This window comes from Cucurbita pepo, chromosome 2 (genome assembly GCF_057944985.1).
Source record: "Cucurbita pepo subsp. pepo isolate OVF chromosome 2, ASM5794498v1, whole genome shotgun sequence".
NCBI classification, from domain to species: Eukaryota; Viridiplantae; Streptophyta; class Magnoliopsida; order Cucurbitales; family Cucurbitaceae; genus Cucurbita; species Cucurbita pepo.
Genome location: NC_141799.1, coordinates 530,964 through 550,432, shown reverse-complemented (window position 1 = coordinate 550,432; position 19,469 = coordinate 530,964). Strand labels below are relative to the sequence as shown.

General features: G+C 35.3%; 1 protein-coding gene, 1 long non-coding RNA gene, 1 other non-coding gene and 1 pseudogene across 8 annotated transcripts; 1 reads left to right on the top strand and 3 right to left on the bottom strand.

Annotated features, from left to right (window-relative positions):
- Nucleotides 1–499: 499 nt before the first annotated feature.
- LOC111787813 (AP-4 complex subunit mu) lies at nucleotides 500–7,117 on the bottom strand. 2 transcript variants are annotated; one of them, XM_087121714.1, is made up of 14 exons: nucleotides 6,935–7,117; nucleotides 6,566–6,660; nucleotides 5,731–5,934; nucleotides 5,452–5,568; nucleotides 5,237–5,365; nucleotides 4,325–4,451; nucleotides 3,566–3,669; nucleotides 3,384–3,488; nucleotides 3,214–3,308; nucleotides 3,002–3,089; nucleotides 2,284–2,344; nucleotides 2,131–2,204; nucleotides 1,951–2,051; nucleotides 500–948 (listed from the first exon to the last, which is right to left on the bottom strand). In XM_087121714.1, the coding sequence occupies exons 1-13, from the start codon at nucleotides 6,990–6,992 to the stop codon at nucleotides 1,953–1,955; spliced, it is 1,356 nt and encodes a 451-aa protein (XP_086977840.1). In that variant the 5' UTR covers nucleotides 6,993–7,117; the 3' UTR covers nucleotides 500–948; nucleotides 1,951–1,952. The 2 variants fall into 2 exon arrangements, with proteins under 2 accessions (XP_086977840.1, XP_023523639.1); XM_023667871.2 differs by lacking the exon at nucleotides 500–948 and having other exon boundaries at nucleotides 1,615–2,051; nucleotides 6,935–7,116.
- LOC111789459 (U6atac minor spliceosomal RNA) lies at nucleotides 3,729–3,850 on the bottom strand. The gene has a single exon (XR_002814357.1). It is a non-coding gene; the product is annotated as a U6atac minor spliceosomal RNA (small nuclear RNA).
- Nucleotides 7,118–11,030: 3,913 nt separating the features above from the next.
- LOC111787815 (bZIP transcription factor 44 pseudogene) lies at nucleotides 11,031–12,199 on the top strand (annotated as a pseudogene).
- A 2,147-nt stretch (nucleotides 12,200–14,346) lies between these two features.
- On the bottom strand, nucleotides 14,347–19,429 carry LOC111787816 (uncharacterized). Of its 5 annotated transcripts, none has more exons than XR_015419926.1 (6): nucleotides 19,035–19,429; nucleotides 18,155–18,231; nucleotides 17,935–18,051; nucleotides 16,471–17,150; nucleotides 15,388–16,387; nucleotides 14,347–15,265 (listed from the first exon to the last, which is right to left on the bottom strand). It is a non-coding gene; the product is annotated as an uncharacterized LOC111787816 (long non-coding RNA). The 5 variants fall into 5 exon arrangements; XR_015419927.1 differs by having other exon boundaries at nucleotides 17,082–17,150; nucleotides 19,035–19,426; XR_015419928.1 differs by having other exon boundaries at nucleotides 15,388–15,611; nucleotides 17,082–17,150; nucleotides 19,035–19,417.
- Nucleotides 19,430–19,469: the final 40 nt, after the last annotated feature.

Genomic DNA, 19,469 nt, shown 5'->3' with positions numbered 1-19,469 from the left:
GGATCTATTAGGGCCTAAGGAAAAGATAAATTGGGCAAAATGTCCTTTTCTATAAATTCACAAATCTAAAGCAAAATTGCACACCGTAGGAAGACTAGGATTGCCCCTATGGGGTTTGATATCAAAAGACCGCGGTGGAGCTTTGAAATTTTCTTTAGGAAAGTGATAAGTTTGCAAATTTATAAGAGATTCTAAAATCAGACCATAATCATCCTATTATGATGACAATCCTAGAAATCATTCAAGGATTACCTTAGAATATCAAATTTAACTCTAAAAAAGTTTGATCTTTTATCTTTCTAGACAAGAATATCATAAAGCCAAATAAAAATGTCTCTATAACTAAAATTGATAAGATTACTCTTAAATTGAATCCCATGCAATTAGTTTATAATATTAAGATCAAACCATGCATCCTAAGTCGAAAAAGGGAGAAATATTAGAGGTGAAATTAGACTATAAGAACAATATAAAAAATGTTAGAGGTGAAATTAGACTATAAGGACAAATATAAAAGACCGGATCAAATAAGGATAAAATATCCAACACAAAAAGTCAGGGAGGATCAAATAAGGATAAAAATATCCATCGCCAAGTAAAACTGATTGAAGCATGAAGGAAACTAAACCACTGAACAAAGGAGAGAAGGAAACTTGGGTCAAACCTAACGAGTCTTGATCCTTGTTATCCTGTTCTAATTTAATTTTGATCATCTTTTATCCTAATCCAAAAAAGTAATCGAGAAAACCCTAATTAAAAGGTTATACAAACACTCTTCGCAAGTACAACTAAATCTAAAACTTGCAAATTTTCAAATTTCTTAACTGTCGCTAAGTATCATAATCTATTGTGGCAAGCAACAGATGTCTGCAGATTTTTCTTGTAGACCACGTTCTTGTTCTTTCAAACAAGTTTTACCTTGTTGTAATGTGAATATCAGGTGTGTTCCTGTCCAAATTTACAACACAAAATTTAAGACAAAGCATACAGTATTCCGCTACACTTCACCATTTGCATATCCTTTATATCATTTCTAATCGACATCTATTCAAAGTGAATTGCCTTATCAAAGGAAATAAAAGATAAAATCTTGGGCTCTATTCAAAATGCACCATCATTCAATATTCTTATATGGTACTAACCCCGAGATACGTTCTTCCATTCATACGCTAACCAAATGGTATAGACATTTAATTCCCTTCGTACAAATATGAACTAATTCTAACATAAGCAAAAACACTTTAGTTATGGAGCAAATTGAAGACTCGTGTTTATGAAAAAATGTTGAATGTTTCTAAACATACAAGCGCTTAAATTTTATAAAAGAAATGCTTAAAAAAATATCTTTTTGAAAAACGCTTAAACTAAAAGACAATCCAAACAAGCTCTTAATTTGCCACTATTTCTTTCACTATTCTAATATCTTCTTCAATTGCTACTTACTATAAAAGTTGAACCAATAATTAAAACTCCATTCAATATATTTAACATATTCTCAACAAACTCACACGTATGAACTCAAATATTTGCATAAATCAAACAAATAGACTTTGAAGTCGAGAACTATAGAACTGGAAACTCAAAACTTAATATTCTAATACTTGATCATCAGCAAGTTCAAAAGTTCAAATCAAATATATCAAAGTAAATTCCAGAGCACCGACATGTCCTACTAAGAATATGGAGCCACTCAGGCTTAATGTATTATTTTACAGTGCAATATTGATAACTTTAAGCATTCCACTATGAACATTGTAACCACAGTTATCCTGAGATGCATTTGATGGGTGTGGGTATTCATACTCATACTCTACAAAAGGATTAAAAAAAGAAAAGAAAAGGGTTCGCATATGCACTAACACAGCCTCAGATAACCAAATCCACGACAAGTATTTACTGACAGTGCAGGTCAAAATAGTAAATAAGAGAATCAAGATCGAGGAAGTTTACATTCACAATCGAGCGACGTATGAATTTGCTTGTGTCACATATCTCACCCACCTATACGGATTATAGGTGTTAGACTTCTTTGCAATCTGCAAGTACTTAACCTGCAAGTAGAAGGGAAGATGTTAGCATCTTATAATCGATTATCAAAGGAGATTACTCGATTCTGTTCAGATAACATGCCTGGAGTTTTGAAGCGTTGTACATTGGAATTGTGAAGGTCATACTAACAGGTCCAGATTCTTTCACGATGTTTCCTGCCATAGAAAATATATTTTTAATTCATATATTTATTTCCTAAGAAAAATATCTTGTTCGTCAATGTACAAAATTTACCATGTGATTCTTGTGAAAATGTGAGCCTTGCACGCAAAGTATGTTCAGATCCACCAACAATCTGCCATGTAACGCCTATTAGTAACAATAAGATTAATGCAGACATCTAATGACAAGACAACACGAGACTGGCATTCTGTTATGCTTCCAATAGTTAGAGAGAAAATGAGAATAATAGTGAAAAGGGTAAAAGAAAGGGAAGTTAGTTATGTTGGATTCTCCAGGGTACTTGGTATGGGGGAAGTGATGCACGAGTGAGGCAAGGAGAAATTGTGAGGGTTTTGAAAAGGGAGAGAAGGAGATCCTTCCAAATTGGCCTAGTGAGCGTAATTGAACTCATAGCTCTCTTTGGCTTGTCGATAACCAAATAATGCAGACTTGATACCTAACACCTTCAGTTAAAACATTTTTTTAAAAGGAACAAATAATTTTTTTGAATTAATGAAAAGGAAAAGGGAAATACCCTAGTATTCCAAAAGGGTTATGTAAAGGCTCTACAATCGGCACATGCATAAGACAAGCCATAAAAATAAGTAATTCTAGGAAAGGAGCTAACTTACAAAGTATTAGTTGACTAGTGTATAAACTGATAATTCCCTAATTAAGTAAAGGAAGTAAAGAGACAAATCATATGCACAGAATAACTTGCCACTCATGCTCTTGAAAATTATTGATAAACAGAGCTCATTTAAGAGGAAGTTTATAGGAAGTGTCTTGCCTTCTTCAAACCCCATTCAAGCCTCTTGGTCGCTTCTTTAAAATCAGTTGTATTTCCTACTGCTCCAGGTTCCAACTCAAAGCTGACTCTGAAAATGTCATAAATGGAGGAATGATTAAAGCAATGGAGATTATACGACCAAACCAAACCCAACCCAACCAAAAATGACAACCATTTACGAATGACCTTTTTCTATGCTACACTACACACACCTTGTCGTGAAAGTTGGCAGTGGCATCTGAACCATAACCGTGTTTGCTGTGATGCTTGAGGCAAATTCAGCACGAACTTTAAGAATTACTTCAGCCTGAAAATTAAACAGTCCTTTTCAATAACAAAAATCATAAAGAATGTTAACATACAGGAGGGAAGTTATTTTAACCTTAAGGGGGCCTGCTTCTTCAATTAAGGCATTAATACGAAAGGGAGGCTTGAATTCCTGAGTCATTCGATAATTCATGACAGGAAATTCACCTTCTGGTGGTACCTTTTAAAATAGAATCAAGAATGAGTCTCAATTCACAAGCAAACTCAAGCAAATAACTTGCGTCCTTTTTTACTAACCAAGACCAAAGTTCTGTCAGAATCAAAATTATCAAGATGCACAGATTCATGAAAATTACAATCATCAAGGATGACTGTCCCTCCACCAGATGAACTGCTATAATCTGTCACCAGAGGTTGAAGCTGGATGAGTCCAAGGAAAATGTAATAGGTTGAGAAAATAGAAAACAATCAAACAAAATAAATATACAAAATAGATATGAACTTTATCTGTGTGTTAGAAGGGAAGGACAGTTCCCAACCCCGTCAGGGGAGATACCAACCATGTCTCCTTTAATTGAACACAAAGATAAAAAGCCTTTATCAACTTAATTTGCTATTTCTATAGAAGAAAATTATAAAGTTTTGGAGCAAATAGACATCAGTCACTTAAAATATCAATAACTAAAAGAAGTCTTAAATTGAAATATGGAGACGGTAATTTATACAACTCCTATAATCATCCATTATATATCTTTGTGTAGATAGAACACAATGACGGGAGAGCAAACCATATTAAAAACACACACATAAAACCATATACGCATATAGAAGAACAAACAATAAAGAAAACCCATAGAAGATGATAGAATTCACCTTTATTATTAACAAACAAAGGGTATAGAACTTTCACAATCAGAAAATAAAATTTAAAAAAAATTCAACCCTTAGTTTTTTCTAGCTCCTGTAGAACCTTACAGAACCAATAATCAATAAATATGCAGAACCAATAAATATGCCCTAACAGAATACAGAACCAATAAATATGCAGAACCTTACCGTAGATTGACCTTCCACCTCTTCCAATGCTCAAGTCCTCATTAAGAGCAAGTCGAATTTCTGGGTTACCGGTAAGATAGCTCTTCATTTGAATGGTACCATCAATCTCTGAAGTAAGTATATAACCCTGTAGTCAACATAAAATGATTCATTATGAAAACATCGACCCAAAAAATATATATACATTTAGCATGAGTTATAGTTGTTAGATAATTTCCCTTATCCTAATATGATGAGATGCTTGCCAATTTTAGAATTATAGGCTAAAAGCATGATACCATCTAACAAGATGCATCAGAGAAGATTGTAGTCACCAAATTCAAGTCAAGGAATATCAATTCTCAGAAGTTGTCTTCTCTCTCATTTTCTCCAAACATGTAGTTCTCATGTCGTCAATGAATGAGTAAAACAATAAGGCTCACAAAACATTTCTACTAGTTCAGAAAGTTTACAATGAAATCATGGAATTCTTGAATTCTCCCAATGCTTTTCTATTGACTCCCACACCTAAGTTTTAAGAAGTAATAGAAATGCAAACCAAATCATTTAAGACCAAGCAGGGGCCACCAAAGACGTACTCAGTTATTATGAAGGGTGTATCTTTTATTCACCTAAAAATTTGGAGAAGGCAATGAATGGTCGAGAAAAATGAAGGATTGTCTTTCTAATATTTACTTTGTACATGAGATAGAGAAAACCACATGAAAAAAGGCTCCTTGCTCATTCCAATTCCAGAAGTCAAAACTAAGCAGGCATCAAAAGCTGATGCATAAAAAATTTAAAATACCAGTCAACAGCTCCGCGTTATGCACATTAAAAAATTTCATGTGAATTCTCTGATAAGTTTAACCGAATTGAAGATAACAAAGAAGAATGACTGGAGCTGTACAGAAATAACAAAAAAATACTCACACTTGAGCTGAATGTAACACTAATCTTCTCGATTATGTCAACAAAAATCTCCTCTCTATTTCTACCTCCAGGCTCATTTCCAACCACAGACTTGGTGACAGCCGTACCTGGCATCCGTTTGTTCCCTTGCTTCAAGAGACAAGTAAAGAAAGTCCACTCAAGAAACATTTAAAGCATAAAATTTGAAAAGGATTGTTGCATAGTAAAGGAAATACCACAAAAATGGAAGCCGGACCAAGGGGAGGCAAACGTGCAGCATCAACCACAATTGGCTCATTAAATACATATGACTTCAAAACCTCAGTTGATGTTGTTTGTACATAACCAAAATCCTAATTCCAATTGAAAACCATATAACAGATCATGAGGCTTTTAAAAGAAAAACTTAACCACTGGTCTTAAAATATATGATTTGCGGTGCAATAAGGTAGAGAAAATCGAGCAGTTGATTCATTAAATCCTGAGAAGGGATAGGGAAAGAATAACAAACTTACAATAACTTCATCCAGCAACTCATACACAAGAACAAAGTTTTTCCTGAGGGAATCTTCATTGAGAACCCCAAGGTAATCTTTGATAACACGTGCAATTCTTTGAAGAAGTTCAAGAACAAGAGAAGGTGATGCATTAATCCTTGTTGTCGCAACAAATAAGAGTCCTACAACCTTCACGTGAAAGTAGTTTACGCCATCCAAATTCTGCAGCCAAGGGAAAATGACACCAAAAGAAATGTAAAAATTAAAATATATGAGAAAGAAACCATATAATCCAAATCTCTCGTTGAGAAGAGAAGTCAATAAATGACACCGACAAACACATAATCCAATATTTTGATGCATAAAACTATTACGTTTGTTATAACAATTATTTCAGCATACATTGCACTCATTCTCCTATTCCGACACACAAAGCCTGTGTCCTGCACAAGCTGGTGGAATGCAGGAAAGATTAAAAAAGATATCATACTTTTGTATCGCCATAAACAGTAGGTAAAGGTCATTACTGCATATTAAAAAAAAAAACCTAAAATGGTATCAAAGAATCATTTTAGCATAAATCGTAATCAATGCCTCATCTGAGAGACACGGCAAATAGCCTATAACAAAACCTGGTGGAATGCAGGGAACAAATGCACGAAGATATCGTAGATTGCATACTAACTACGATGCAGAAAGTAGGGAACACGACTGCCTATTGAAGAACTCATAAAAATAAGTCTAAAAATCGCTTTTAATTTGGATCTGCAGTCGAAATTCTAACAATCCAGTGAGCATGCAGAAGACAATATGCCAGTAGACTACCACGCAGTCAACACACGAAAATACCTACAAAGACAGGTGGCGCATCTCCTTCTCCGTCTTCCTTCCAGAATTTTACTTTTCGGAAAAAGATCTCAGCACTTCCTTTCGGTACTTCGCCACGATCTGCAAACATTTAACAATAATCACGACATATTGAAGAATTTTATGCGTCGTATCAAATTGGAGACTAATTTCATGCTCATAAGCTGAAGTAGCACTAATTTCCGATTGCTACGACAGTTCAATACAACAAATTACAAGTTTTATGTTTCCTAAGCCGTCACGCCATTCTGATTCAGAATAGATTACGTGAAAGAAAACAGTACGAGAATCGATGCAATTCAAAGAACGGAAAGGGAAGACAACAAAAACACATCAGATCTGGAAAGAAAATTACAATCTCGGAATACAATGTTGTCGCCTCTCTGCGAGAGCACGAAGAACTGCGAAATCATTGCCAAACCTGAGCAACCGTATCGAGCTTATAAGAAATCAGTATCGTCTCCGATTAGCAGACACAACAGCGCGCGAAGGAACTCAATCGGATGGGAGACTCCCCAAAGAACTCCCTCGGTAAGAAAGTTAACTCGGACCTGCTAGCTGTTTGCCACGTCGGTATACATCACGAGACAATCACGTGAGTGGAAACACAAAATTGGGCCGATAATTTTAAGCCCTATCTTCCTGGCCCATTTTGAACTGTGAGCCTGTGAACTGAACCGTTGGTAAAAGTACAAGCCCACAAACTAAACCATGGAAAGTTTGCAAAAACGGTGTCGTTTATATTTTAAGTAATAATATTGCCGCCCCACTAGAAGAAAAATATATATATTTGACTATTTTGAACTTTTTAGCATCCTCAACCCAATGAGAAAAGGATATCATGTAGGGTCTTCTTTTAATTTTTTTTATTAATAATAAATAAATTTTAAATTATTTATTGAAAACGGGAATGTCAAACTTCTTTTGAACCAAAAATAAAACAAAGAAATGTGATTGTGAGGCTAAGTTGCAAAGCAAAATTTGGATTCCGAGGAACAAATCTTGAAAGCATATAATTTAAAATACACGTCGATTAGAGAGAATAACAAAACATTTTTTAGAAGAGTGTAGAAATTTATCTTGAATTGAAACTGTTATAAATGGTATCAAAACTAGTCATGTGTCAGCTTGAAAGTTTGGCGTGGAAAAGAGATGGGATGGTGAGATTGTTGGTTGGACGGCAGAGTGACCGACTTTTGCAAAAGCATGAGGTGAGAGCACATTCTTGGAAGTGTACCTTGGTGGATATTTTGCTTCCTTTTTAAGGTACTGTACGTTTTGACCCACATGGACGCCCAGCTTTCTTTTTGCCATAGCTGGGCTTGGGCTTGCAAAATAGGCGCTGCCTGCATGGGGTGAATTCCACTAGTTTCTTTTTTTAAAAAATGTAATATTTAATTATATTAATCTATATTTAGATGGATTATCATGTTACCCATTCATTTTCGGATTCTAAATTTTTTAAAAAATAATGTCAAATAGTTGAATGACACGTGTATGGTGCAAGAGGGAGGAGAGTGGAGTACTAAGAATAACAGAGCCATCGGATGGAAGTCGACGAGTTGAGTGAAAAACAACAAAGCAGAAGCGAACAAAGCCAAATCGTCGAGGAATATCGGCGGGCCACCCAAATCTCCTGAGTTGTTAAATTATTTTTTTTACTTCAACGCGGTTAATTTTAAGCAGTAAAAGAAGAATATACTTTTTTTTCAGCTGCGTCCTTCTCAATCCCTTTCCGGGTCTCTAAAAATTACAATTCCACCGGCAGCTCCCACCCTTGCTTTTAGTGTACATTCTGTGTCTGACTCTGATATCATTTATAATCGTTCAATCAAGCTGATAATTTAAGAGTTCGAGTTCAGATAATGTTGTCATACTTTGTGTCTGACTCTGATATTATTTATAACAGCTTGATTGAGCTGACAGGGTAAGAGCTCAAGCTGAAGTTCAGATAATGTTGTTACAAGCGGAGGGAGGAGATGAGGTATGTATGGAGATTTGTCCAGTTGTTTATGGCAGTGGGCAGTGGAGAGTGGAGAGTGATTAAGGTTGGGTCAGTGTCCCATAAGAGAAACAAGTTTTAAAGCCTCTGACCCCTTTGCGTTGTCCTCTACCACTATCTTTTTAGCTTTTCTACACAACAAATGCATACTTGTTACCCACATTTGGTGATATAGATAGTGGGGAAAACCCCTCTTTTTTAAGACTTGTTGCAGTGATTCAACAATCAAATTCGAAGAAAAGATGCAACCACCACCTAAACTTTCAGCATCCCATTGCAATAATTGAGGCAAGGTTTGTGTGTTTTGGAAACCCATATTAAATTGTATGAAGAAATGTATAGAAAACCCTTTATTATTTGTTTTTTTATACCACTTCAGAATTGTGTCTAAATCAAGAAAGATATGGGTTTTCCTTTTACCTCTTACAGCTAAAATTTTAATGCAATAATGCTCTTCATCCATATGCACTATCAAAACTTTGCTCCTTTCATTTTCTCTCCCCCAAAATGGATGAATAACACACCCTCTAGTACTCTTTTATTGTCCATCAACCTTTAACCTTAGGACCCATTTGTTGCTAAGCTGCACCAAAGACATCAAACTTTGATGGGAGGGAGTGCAAGTTGGTGAATGCTGAAAGCTATTGCATTCCTCTTTCCCCTCTTTTCCCTCTTTTCATCTTTTTAGGGTTTTGTTGTTTATGTGGTGAACCCTATGCCTACTTCCAAGTTTCACAAAAATTGAATTCTTTCGATTCCTAAAATCATGTTTCCGTCACGCACCCACTATTCATTTGTTTTACAACACTCCAGATATTGTCCGCTTTTGCTCGTTATATATCATCGTCATCCTCACATTATAAGAAATAGTTTAATTCCCCTCTCAAACCCATGTGAGATCTCATAATCCACCCCCTTAAAAATCCAGTGTAACAGTCCAAGCCTTTCTCTAACTAATATTGTTTGCTTTAGTGGTTATTATGTATCATTATACTGGGATGAAGTTTCTACACTCTTACCTTACTATTTTGAGATGGTTTCTTATGCAAGTGAATGGGAAATAAATGAATAAATGCACTAATAAGTTAAAAGGAATTAGGTCTTCCATCCAAATCAAAAAGCATTAAAGACATCAACCTTGTTTAGTGATATTGGTTTGGTGTTTTGATGTTTAGCTTTTGCTTTTTTCTTGCATCATGGCTAGTCATTTTACACGTTCTTTTTATTTCCCCTCACTATGATTTGTTCCCATTTTAAGCTCCTAATCAGATTAATTACTCTACCATTAATTTTTTGGCCTTTTAGCGATTTTAAGCGTAAAAATATGTAATCCCAAATAAGTCAAGAAAAGGTTTTAGGTACGGAACGATAGTTTGATATTGATGTCTTTTTACAAATGGTAAGATCTTTGGTTAGATATTCGTCAACCTAGTTAGAATGTTTGTAACAATCGAACATACTGCTAGCAGATATTGTATGTTTGGGCTCGTTATGTATTATCATCATTTTTTTATCTTTTTATATAATAATGAGATTTTGAACGGAAATCAGTTAGAAAGTAATCCTATTTATAAAAATTTAGAATTTCTATTCATAAAATTATTAGTTTAAAATTTGTAATCAAACACTAAAATGGAAAACTTTCAAAATTCTTGGATTATATTTTAATGTTAATTGTGGAAGATTTGGACACGTGTCAAATATTTGCGTTGCAAGTTTAATGACCGAAGATTTTCAAAAAATAAAAAATAAAAAATAAAAAATGCCATAACTGAAGTTGCGGAATGTGATAGGCTGAGGCGGAGTAACTGTTAAGGACAAAAATGGAATTTAGTTTAAAAAGACGATAGTACCCTTCGACCATTCCCTCGCCCTGCTTTTGGGTGCCACGTGTGGGCATCGCAACTAAAGAGCAATCAGGCTCCCGGCGTAAAGTTTTCTGGCTCGGCGGTGCGGTAAAAACCGAATCTATAATTTACCCAAAACTTAAATAATTTTTTATTTAAAAAAATAATGTGAATAATAATTATATTTATAAAATTAAAATCATGGTATCTTGATGTTTTAACGTCTGGGATGAGGACAATTAAGTCAATAAAGTAGAATATTCGAACAAAATATAGATTGGAAGGCTAAAATTTATAGTTTAAAATGCATGGCATCAACTTGCGCATCAAATTATTATTATTGATTATTGAAGTAGTTAAAATGTTTTAAATAAATTAAATAGACAAAAATGGTAATATTTTTAAATTTTATTGATGGATTGAGGTAGAAAGCGAGTGGGGTGCACCCCCAGCTGGAATTGGACGGTTGTGAGCGATCCATCTGTACTACTCTTGCTTCGATTCCGATGCCCCTCTCTAACTTTCACCTTTTCATTTCCACCCTTCATTTTTCCTTTTCTTCTCTTTTCCACCCCTTAATTATTCTATATATTGCCTTCTCGCCACTCTCAAAATCCCTTCCCTTCTTCCTTCTTCCCTCTCTTCCCTCCATCTCTCCGCCGTCTTCCATTCTCTCCCTCTCCCTCTCCGCCGTCCCCGAGAGATTTAATCTGTTCCATTTCTCTTAATATAGATGCTAGAAACCGTGTCGTTAACGCTTGAGATTGATGTCTCCGGTTCTCAGTGAAATCCTCCGTTCCGGTTTCACCATAAGCTCATCTCTCCGCCGCCGCACCCACTTAGTTCAGTCCTTCTCCGTTGTATTCCTCCACTGGTTCTACGTCTTCTCATGAACCGTTTCCCCTCACTCCCACTCTAATATATATATATATATATTCCCTCAAAAAAAGAAAAAAAATCAAAATCAAAATCTCCCTGAATTTCGCTTCTGGGTCTATCAACTGTAAATATAGAACACCCCCCCCCCCTCTCTCTCTCTCTCTCTATATATATATATATATATCAATTATATAATAGTTATTTATATTATGGGGTGTTGTAGTGGGAATTCTTCAGGTTCGATATCTCAGATTGGGGTTCAGAACCAGAGCTCTGGTTCGGAAGAGGAGCTGAGGCAATTGATGGACCAGAGAAAAAGAAGGAGAATGCAATCGAACCGGGAATCGGCGCGGCGGTCGAGGATGCGGAAACAGCAGCACTTGGACGGGCTGATGGCGCAGGTGGGCCAATTGAGGGAAAATAAAAACCAAATGATTTCCAGAATTAATCTCACAACCCATCTTTTTCTCAACGTTGAAGCTGAAAACTCTGTTTTGAGAGCTCAGATTCTGGAACTTACTCATAGATTAGACTCCCTAAACCGGATCTTATCTCACATCAACAACAACAACAACGACAAAGATGAAGAACAACATATTTTTCTTCAAAACTTCGATGATTACGATTATCATTATGATTTTGATTTTGATTTTGATTTTGATCATAACCCATCATTCCTCAACTCATTTCTAAGCCAGCAACCCCCCATTGTGGCTTCTGCTGATCATCACGTGCTTCACTGCTGAACTCGTCATTGATTTAGGGAAGGGGTTTAGTTTAATCCTAATCTAATCTCGTTTGCTCTCTGTGTTGATTAGATGGGTTAATCAGGAATTAAAATTGTAATATAATTATATATATATATATATATAGATATTAGTTTTGTTATTAATATGATCGTGAAGCTGGTGGAAGAAAATCAATATGATTGAAGAACACATTTTGAAAGTTGGGGAAAAGCAACCAAAAAAAGTGTAAACTGGTTTCTTGGATTTTGTTTCCATTGGGGAATGGGTCGTTTTCAGTATGATGTAATGGGGCTTTTGATGCATTTCAAGGCCCCCCTCCTCCTCCTCCTCCTCCTCCTCCTCCTCCTCCTCCTCCTCCTTTGTTATTATAATATTCATCATATAATATAATAAATATTTCCTTTTTCTTTTTTCTTTTCTTTTTCTCTACTTTTCCTTACGGCATGGAAAATAGTATTATTTTATTCCTATAATTTCTTTTGAATTTTATAATATTTTAGATGGGTTTGATTTAATTAGGGAGATTTGCCACTTGACCTAATCTTAATTAAGATAGGATTAAAATAATAAGATGAAGATAAGAGAACGAAGCTTTGTGTCTTTCGGTCAGTCACTTTATTCGCAAATACTCTTATCATAACCAATACTTATAAAATTATAAAAAAAAAAAATTATATTAATTTTAAAAAACGAGTCAGAAGAATTTATAAAGACATTTACTTTTATAATATTTGATTATATTCAACTACGTACTCTAGACAAATACATTAAATATTGCAATGGTTCGATGTATTTGGACTTGAGGTTTTCATTCGGAGAACTCGAGAAAAAAAAGGGTTTTCACTAGGGAATTAATAAAAAAAACAAATATTGTTTTTATTTATTGATGTAATACACGGTTTGTTCACTAGGCAATGCTCGAGAGACAAGTTGTCAAGAGAATGAATAAAGTTCTATTATAATTTTTTTTAGTTCAACAACAACGGATAAAAATACTCGAACTTCTAACTTCATTGTCAATTTCTAAACTTTGAACTCTACTGAAATTAATATAATCTCTATAAATCAGTGAAAAATAGGAAAGACATTATAATATATTTTTTTTTTACTATCAACGAGATCTTTTGATTCTATTCTAGGGTAAACAAATTATTTTATGATCTTTTTTTATATAATAAAATGGAAAAAGTTTATAAATGTTGTCCACTTTAGCCCGTTATATGTAGCTTCATGATTTTTAAAACGCATCTGTAGGTCACTAGTTTTGATATCATCTGTAATAATCTAAACTCACTCCTAATAGAGATTGTATTTTTTTTTTTTTTTTATGGATTTTTCCTCCCGGTTTTAAAATCTAGATTTCTACATATTTATAAAAATATTTTCTTATCTTCTTTAACCGATGTGAGTACTCACTAACGCGGTAGTAATAAAAATAATGATAATAATGGGATTAAAGTACACTCTACGTAAAGCAAAAGCACTATTAAGAAGAGTATTATAATGGGAAATCCATGAACTAACCTTACGTCTCACATGGCCGCAGTAACCAAACACAAACAAAACCTTAAATAAATATTTGAAACATTAAGGTTTGTCCTATCTGATTCGCATATTTCCACGTTCTTCTATGACCATCACTGCTCATTACCACAAACATTAATTTGTGTCTGTCTCCCTCTTAATATTTATTTTATTCACATCAAATCAAATAATCTTCTTTTTTATGGTATAACATCATTCGTTAATGGTAGATTATTGAAATAATAGTACAATAATAATTATAATTAACCAGAAGTATTGCAAATAAATTTGATGAAATCTAGAAATAATAATTCATCCTCGAATCAATAAAGTAAATGAAAAATGAAAGGATAAACAATCATACTTTTTGTGAGATGCAGATGCAAATATATCTCTAAAGTTTAAGCGCATCCTCGCTAACATATCGTCTATTGACTAGCTGTAATATTACTTGAAACGTCTCAAACTTACCGCTAATCGATATTGTCCGTTCTAAACTAATAACCAATGTAAAATCTCACAAGATCGGTAGAAATCTACAAAGAGTTGTACATCTCCATTTTTTAAAATAGAAATTTTTATTAGGATCCATTAATTTGTGTAGCCTGCAGTTAAAGATAGAAATGTATGTCACCGACTTATATGCCAAAACTTGCAACTAAAGAAGTAACCCATTAACATATAGTATGTATTGATTGAGGTTTAATATCTTTCCAAAATTTGTAACATATTCTGTCATTTTACTCTTTATGAGCTTAGTGGAGTCTTGCATTATAAATGAATGGCTTTATTCGGCAAAAAGAGGGCTCATTAGGCCATGAGAGAGAGAGAAAGAGATGGTGAGCCATACAATGACTTCAAATATTGGTTGAACCAAAAATTTACTCAACCCCCCAATGGTTTCTATATATAAATGTTCTAATTATGGCTCAGATTCTGGTCCTGCATAGGGTAGATCGCCGACCCAATCCATTTTTTTACTGGTGACTTCAGGACAACGACGCCTGATAATGATGCGTGACCCAAAGATATGTACCTACCAGAAAAATCTGACCAAGTACCAAATAATTTGTAGTGTAATTTTTTTTTCCCCGTAATCCCATTAGGCTGGGCCTCTGAATGGAGCCATGGCACTATTTGCTTGGCTTCTCTGTTTACAATCTGTTATACTTACAAAATAGCTGCATTAGTTGGAGAGTGAAACGAAACATTTTTTATAAGGATACGAAAACTTCTCCCTAGCAGACGCGTTTTAAAACCATGAAGCTAATAACGATATGTAACGGGCCAAAACGGATAATAGCTGCTAGCAGTGGGCTTGAACTGTTACCGGATGGGTCATCCAACATCATTATTTTTCATTTCTTACCATCTAGGACACTGTCAAACTTTGAGCTGCTCTTCCTACAACCGACCTCAAGAAAAAGAGTAGATGTTAATTTGTTGACACATTTTTTAAATAGCTTCTCTTCCTACCACCATTTTTTTAAATACACCAACAAATTGCTTCAACCAAATGCACTCTCAAGATATTTAAAAATCTTCCAAAACAAGAAAACTAAATGGAAATCAGAAAGGATGGAGGATTTACTTACAGTTTTCTCTACCACTTCAACCTGATACACAGTGCTCAAGAACTCGCCTCCGTCAAACTGGATCAAGGCTTCTACCCAAACCATTGAGTCCTGCCCATTCAAAACAATTATTTCATTTCTTGTCTTCATATTTAGGTTAAAAGCAGTGCCACCTGCTGCTAACAAAGAATAGAGAAGAAACAACCATCTTCAAGACTACAAAGTAAATACACCTTCAATTTTCCCCGAACTGCATAGCAGAATTCGTCCAAACCATCATCACTTGGTGCAGATATTATCCACTTTGGCCTATCACGTATCGCTGTCAGCCTCACAGTTTTGAAACGCGTCTGCTAAGGAGAGGTTTTCACACCTCTATACAGGATGCTACGTGGGATCTCACTTGTACACAAATAACATCCCCTCTAATATTTTGAGGATCACTAACCTTGTCAACCTGCCGTTTGACAATTTGTAGTTAGACGCACATAGGAATTAGAGAAGAAACTTGAATTTGTCCATAGAATTACAAACAAGGATCCTTTACATAAGCTACAGGATTTTCTTTAAAATTAGACACCAAACTTCCATGGAGCAAATGAAACCAAAAGGGGACAATGCCAAACAAAACTACAAGAAGGGGATCCATCCATCAGTCCGTTAAGAATAAGAAACTAAGGATAAATACAAAACTCTTTAGACACCAACACCAAAGAGAGGTATAGAACCTAACTAAGGACCAAACCTCTCCCAATATCTCTCTTTCTCTATTCCACATAATGGCTATAAAGGCAGAGAATAACATTAGCTAAAAGATTAAGCTGCAAGAAAAACAGAAACCCATTTGAAAATCCGTTTTTAGTTTAACATACTAAGAGAATTTTATTCTTTTTTTAAAAAAGAACTGTTTATTGTCCCATCTATCTTCTGAAGAATAAAAGAGAGAGAATAAACTACAAAGAGATTCCAGTAAAGCAAATCCATACAAGCATAGCCAATGACTAAAGGACAAAGAAATCTATAATAAGCACAGATAAAAATCTCAAGTAGTCTTCTCTCTTTCCTTTTATTTTCCTTGTGGTGGGGGGTGGGTAAAGGATCGTATTCCATAAGATTCCCCCCCCCCCCCCCCCCCCCCCCCTGTTCCAAACCATCAACCTCGGAATCGACGACACATCCAATTCTGAAAGAACTTTATCCACAGCCTCTATCTGTTGCTCAGCCAGCGGATGGCTGAAATTGATGAAATATCCAATCAGAAAATAGGTTAAGGTGATCAGAAACATCAATTGACTAACCAATCACCCGAGGTTCACCAGTTGAACCAGCAATAATAATTCTGATATCTCCTCTAATGTTGCTCTGAATGCAGCAACCTGTAGGACTTAACCAGAATAACAATACAGCTATCTGGGGATTTTACTACTACTACACTCTTCAGAAAGACAAATGAAAAAAAATGAGATTTATGGTACCGGCAGATTGTGAGATCTCGTATTGGTTGGAGAGAGGAACGAAACATTTCTTATAGAGGTGTGAAAATCTCTCTCCAGTAGACGCATTTTAAAAATCGTGAAACTGAAGGCGATACGTAACGGCCAAAACGGACAATATTTGCTAGCGGTGGGTTTGGGTTGTTACAAATCGTATCAAAGCCAGACACCATGCGGTGTGCTAACGAAGACGTTGGGCCCCAAAGGGGGTGGATCGTGAGATCTCACATCAGTTGGAGTGAGGAACGAATCATTCCTTATAAGGGTGTGGAAACCTCTCTCTAATAAACGCGTTTTGAAAACCATAAGGTTGACGACGATACGTAACGATCCAAAGCAAACAATATCTGCTAGCGGTGGGCTTGAGTTGTTACACAGATTCAAAACGAAATGCTAGATGAATATGATGTTTATCTTGTGGCTGCAAATCTCACCAGCATAGTTGGTAACTTTTGGATGAAACCAACAGTATCGGCAAGTAGAAACTCGTTTCCATTTTTCATCTGGAGAGTGTGAAACAAGCATATAAAGTGAACAAAATGAATTAAAAACCACAGTACTTCCAGGAGGATCACAAGTTGGTCTAAAATAAAAGCCAGACAGAAGATTATTATATAGTCAAAAAAGGCTCCATTATTTCATAGATCATGTAACTGTGACATATAAATCACAATATCAGGAAACAACACCTAATATGTTGATTAGAAGTAAACAGCATTTGCTGAATATGAACATTAACACCTTCAATAAATCCAGAAAAAGTCCAGCACCTAATTTACTCTCATTGGTGTATTCTTTAGTCAGACGGCAGGCAAATACAGCGAGCAATTAATCTGCTCAATGCACTTCTGCTTTAATTCTCTAGAAGAAACTTCTTTGAACCTTCAAATTCTCATTGTGGACTCCTAAATACGTGCGGACTTCTTTAACTAGTCTATGGACACTCTTTCAAAGACGAGCCAAGTTTCTCTCAACCAATTTATTAAGGTCTATCTTCTAGGAGATTTAAAAAGAAGAAAATCCTATGATTTTGAGGATCGGAAAACCATCTCTTCTCCTGTTGAGGAATGTTGGGAGAGGAGTCCCACCTCGGTTAATTAAGGGGTTGATCATAAGTTTAAAGTAAAAAATACATCTCCATTGGTATGAGACCTTTTGGGAAAACAAAAAATAAAGCCACAAAAGCTTATGCTCAAAGTGGAAAATATCATACCATTGTATTACTCTAGTGCCAAGGATGATTCATGAACATGATAACGCTGAAAGATTAAGTCTAGCTAAAAGTACCTGAACCCTTCTTGCAGCTGGATTAAAGGTGGTTGCAAACAATCAATCCTCTGCAAGGACTTCCACTCCAGCCAACTGATTCAAGAGCGTACTCTTCCCAGCATTTGTGTACCCATCCTAAAACATCATTGAAGGCACTAATATGTTGGCAACAAGAACTACCCTCACATACACAAAAGTAGAAAGTAATGAAAGTTCATGCTCACATGAATTTGCTTACCAAAGAAACTACTGGTATAGGAACAGCAAGCGTCAGCTTCTGTACTGTTTTCGATGCATCCAGACGGACTCTAATTCCTTCGGGAGAACACCAATCCAGCGAAGGATATGAATTTCAATTCAAACTTAATTTAAACAAATTCAAACTTAATTTAAACAAATAAGCCAAAGAATAACCTTGTTGAGATATATTATTTATGGAATATATCTTAGATATTATATCTTAATACTCTTCCATTTATGATTTGATTTAGACTATATTTTATTTTATTCTCAGTATTTAATTATTTTATATTTTCCTCATTTGTACTTTTTGTATCCTATTTAAAGGATATCGATATCAATGATAATACACACCTTCCCAATTATATTTTCTATCTCATTCTTAACACATAGCATATCATACATAACCAGAATATCCTTATCATGAGAAAGTTGCATATCATACATAACCAGAATATCCTTATCATGAGAAAGTTGGCTGGAACACATATAAGTCCTATGTGAAAATTTAAGATACATTCACTAATAATTACAGACTAGAAACGGAAAGCTCCGGATATTGAAACATTAGGAATGTAAAGGCTCAAAAGGATTTTCTAGCATAAGTTTGATTCCAACCAATAGAAGCTGAAATAGAAAGATGCTCTGATTGTTTAGCTAAACTATCCAGATTCCAAACATCAAAAGTACGATGCATCCTATTTTACGTCCTAAATCATGTAGGGCAGTCGGAAGAAGAAGCATAGATGAAAGAAAAACATCGAAATATGGGGCGTAAGAATCTTGGTATCCTAATTGATTCTACAGTCGAAGAGAACAAGAAGAATAACAATAACAGTACTGTTCAGAGGAGGAAAGGAAGGCTCAAAGAATCATACCTCCCTTCCATTTCGCAGCTTAAACACTCTCTCAAGGCTGTCCCCATCTTCTTGTACCTTCTTTCTTATTAACCCTACACCATAACTACGATTTAGGCTCTGGTTCACTGCTCGAGATACCATCGATAAGCTCATCAATTTCTTCGGTTCCTCCTACTTCCTGATTAGGCTTTACAAAAGATCCATGGAGAGGGAGATTATCAGAGACACAGCGGTAGGCCTCCGTTGAAAAGCACTTCCGCGTTGGGCCAATATAGTCGCATGAGGAAAAACTCTTCCCCCGGTCCGCCGTGTGGCGGGAAAGAATGGCCGACGCTTTCGAAAGATATACCGATTAATTTAGACCGCCTGTGGATGTTAGTTCATTAAAATGGGCCTTTAATCTATCCTGACGCCTTGTTTGCTTTCAAAGGAGTTTTCATTAAAAAAATTTAC

Bases quoted from the DNA above. Each gene is read 5' to 3' on its own strand.
- LOC111787813 (XM_087121714.1), bottom strand. From the start codon at position 6,992: ATGATTTCGCAGTTCTTCGTGCTCTCGCAGAGAGGCGACAACATTGTA. The intron at 3,489-3,565 runs GTTAGTAAAAAA...CTATTTTAAAAG, and splicing joins CTGACAGAACTTTGGTCTTG to GTACCACCAGAAGGTGAATT. The intron at 3,090-3,213 runs GTGTGTGTAGTG...TGACATTTTCAG, and splicing joins CTGCCAACTTTCACGACAAG to AGTCAGCTTTGAGTTGGAAC.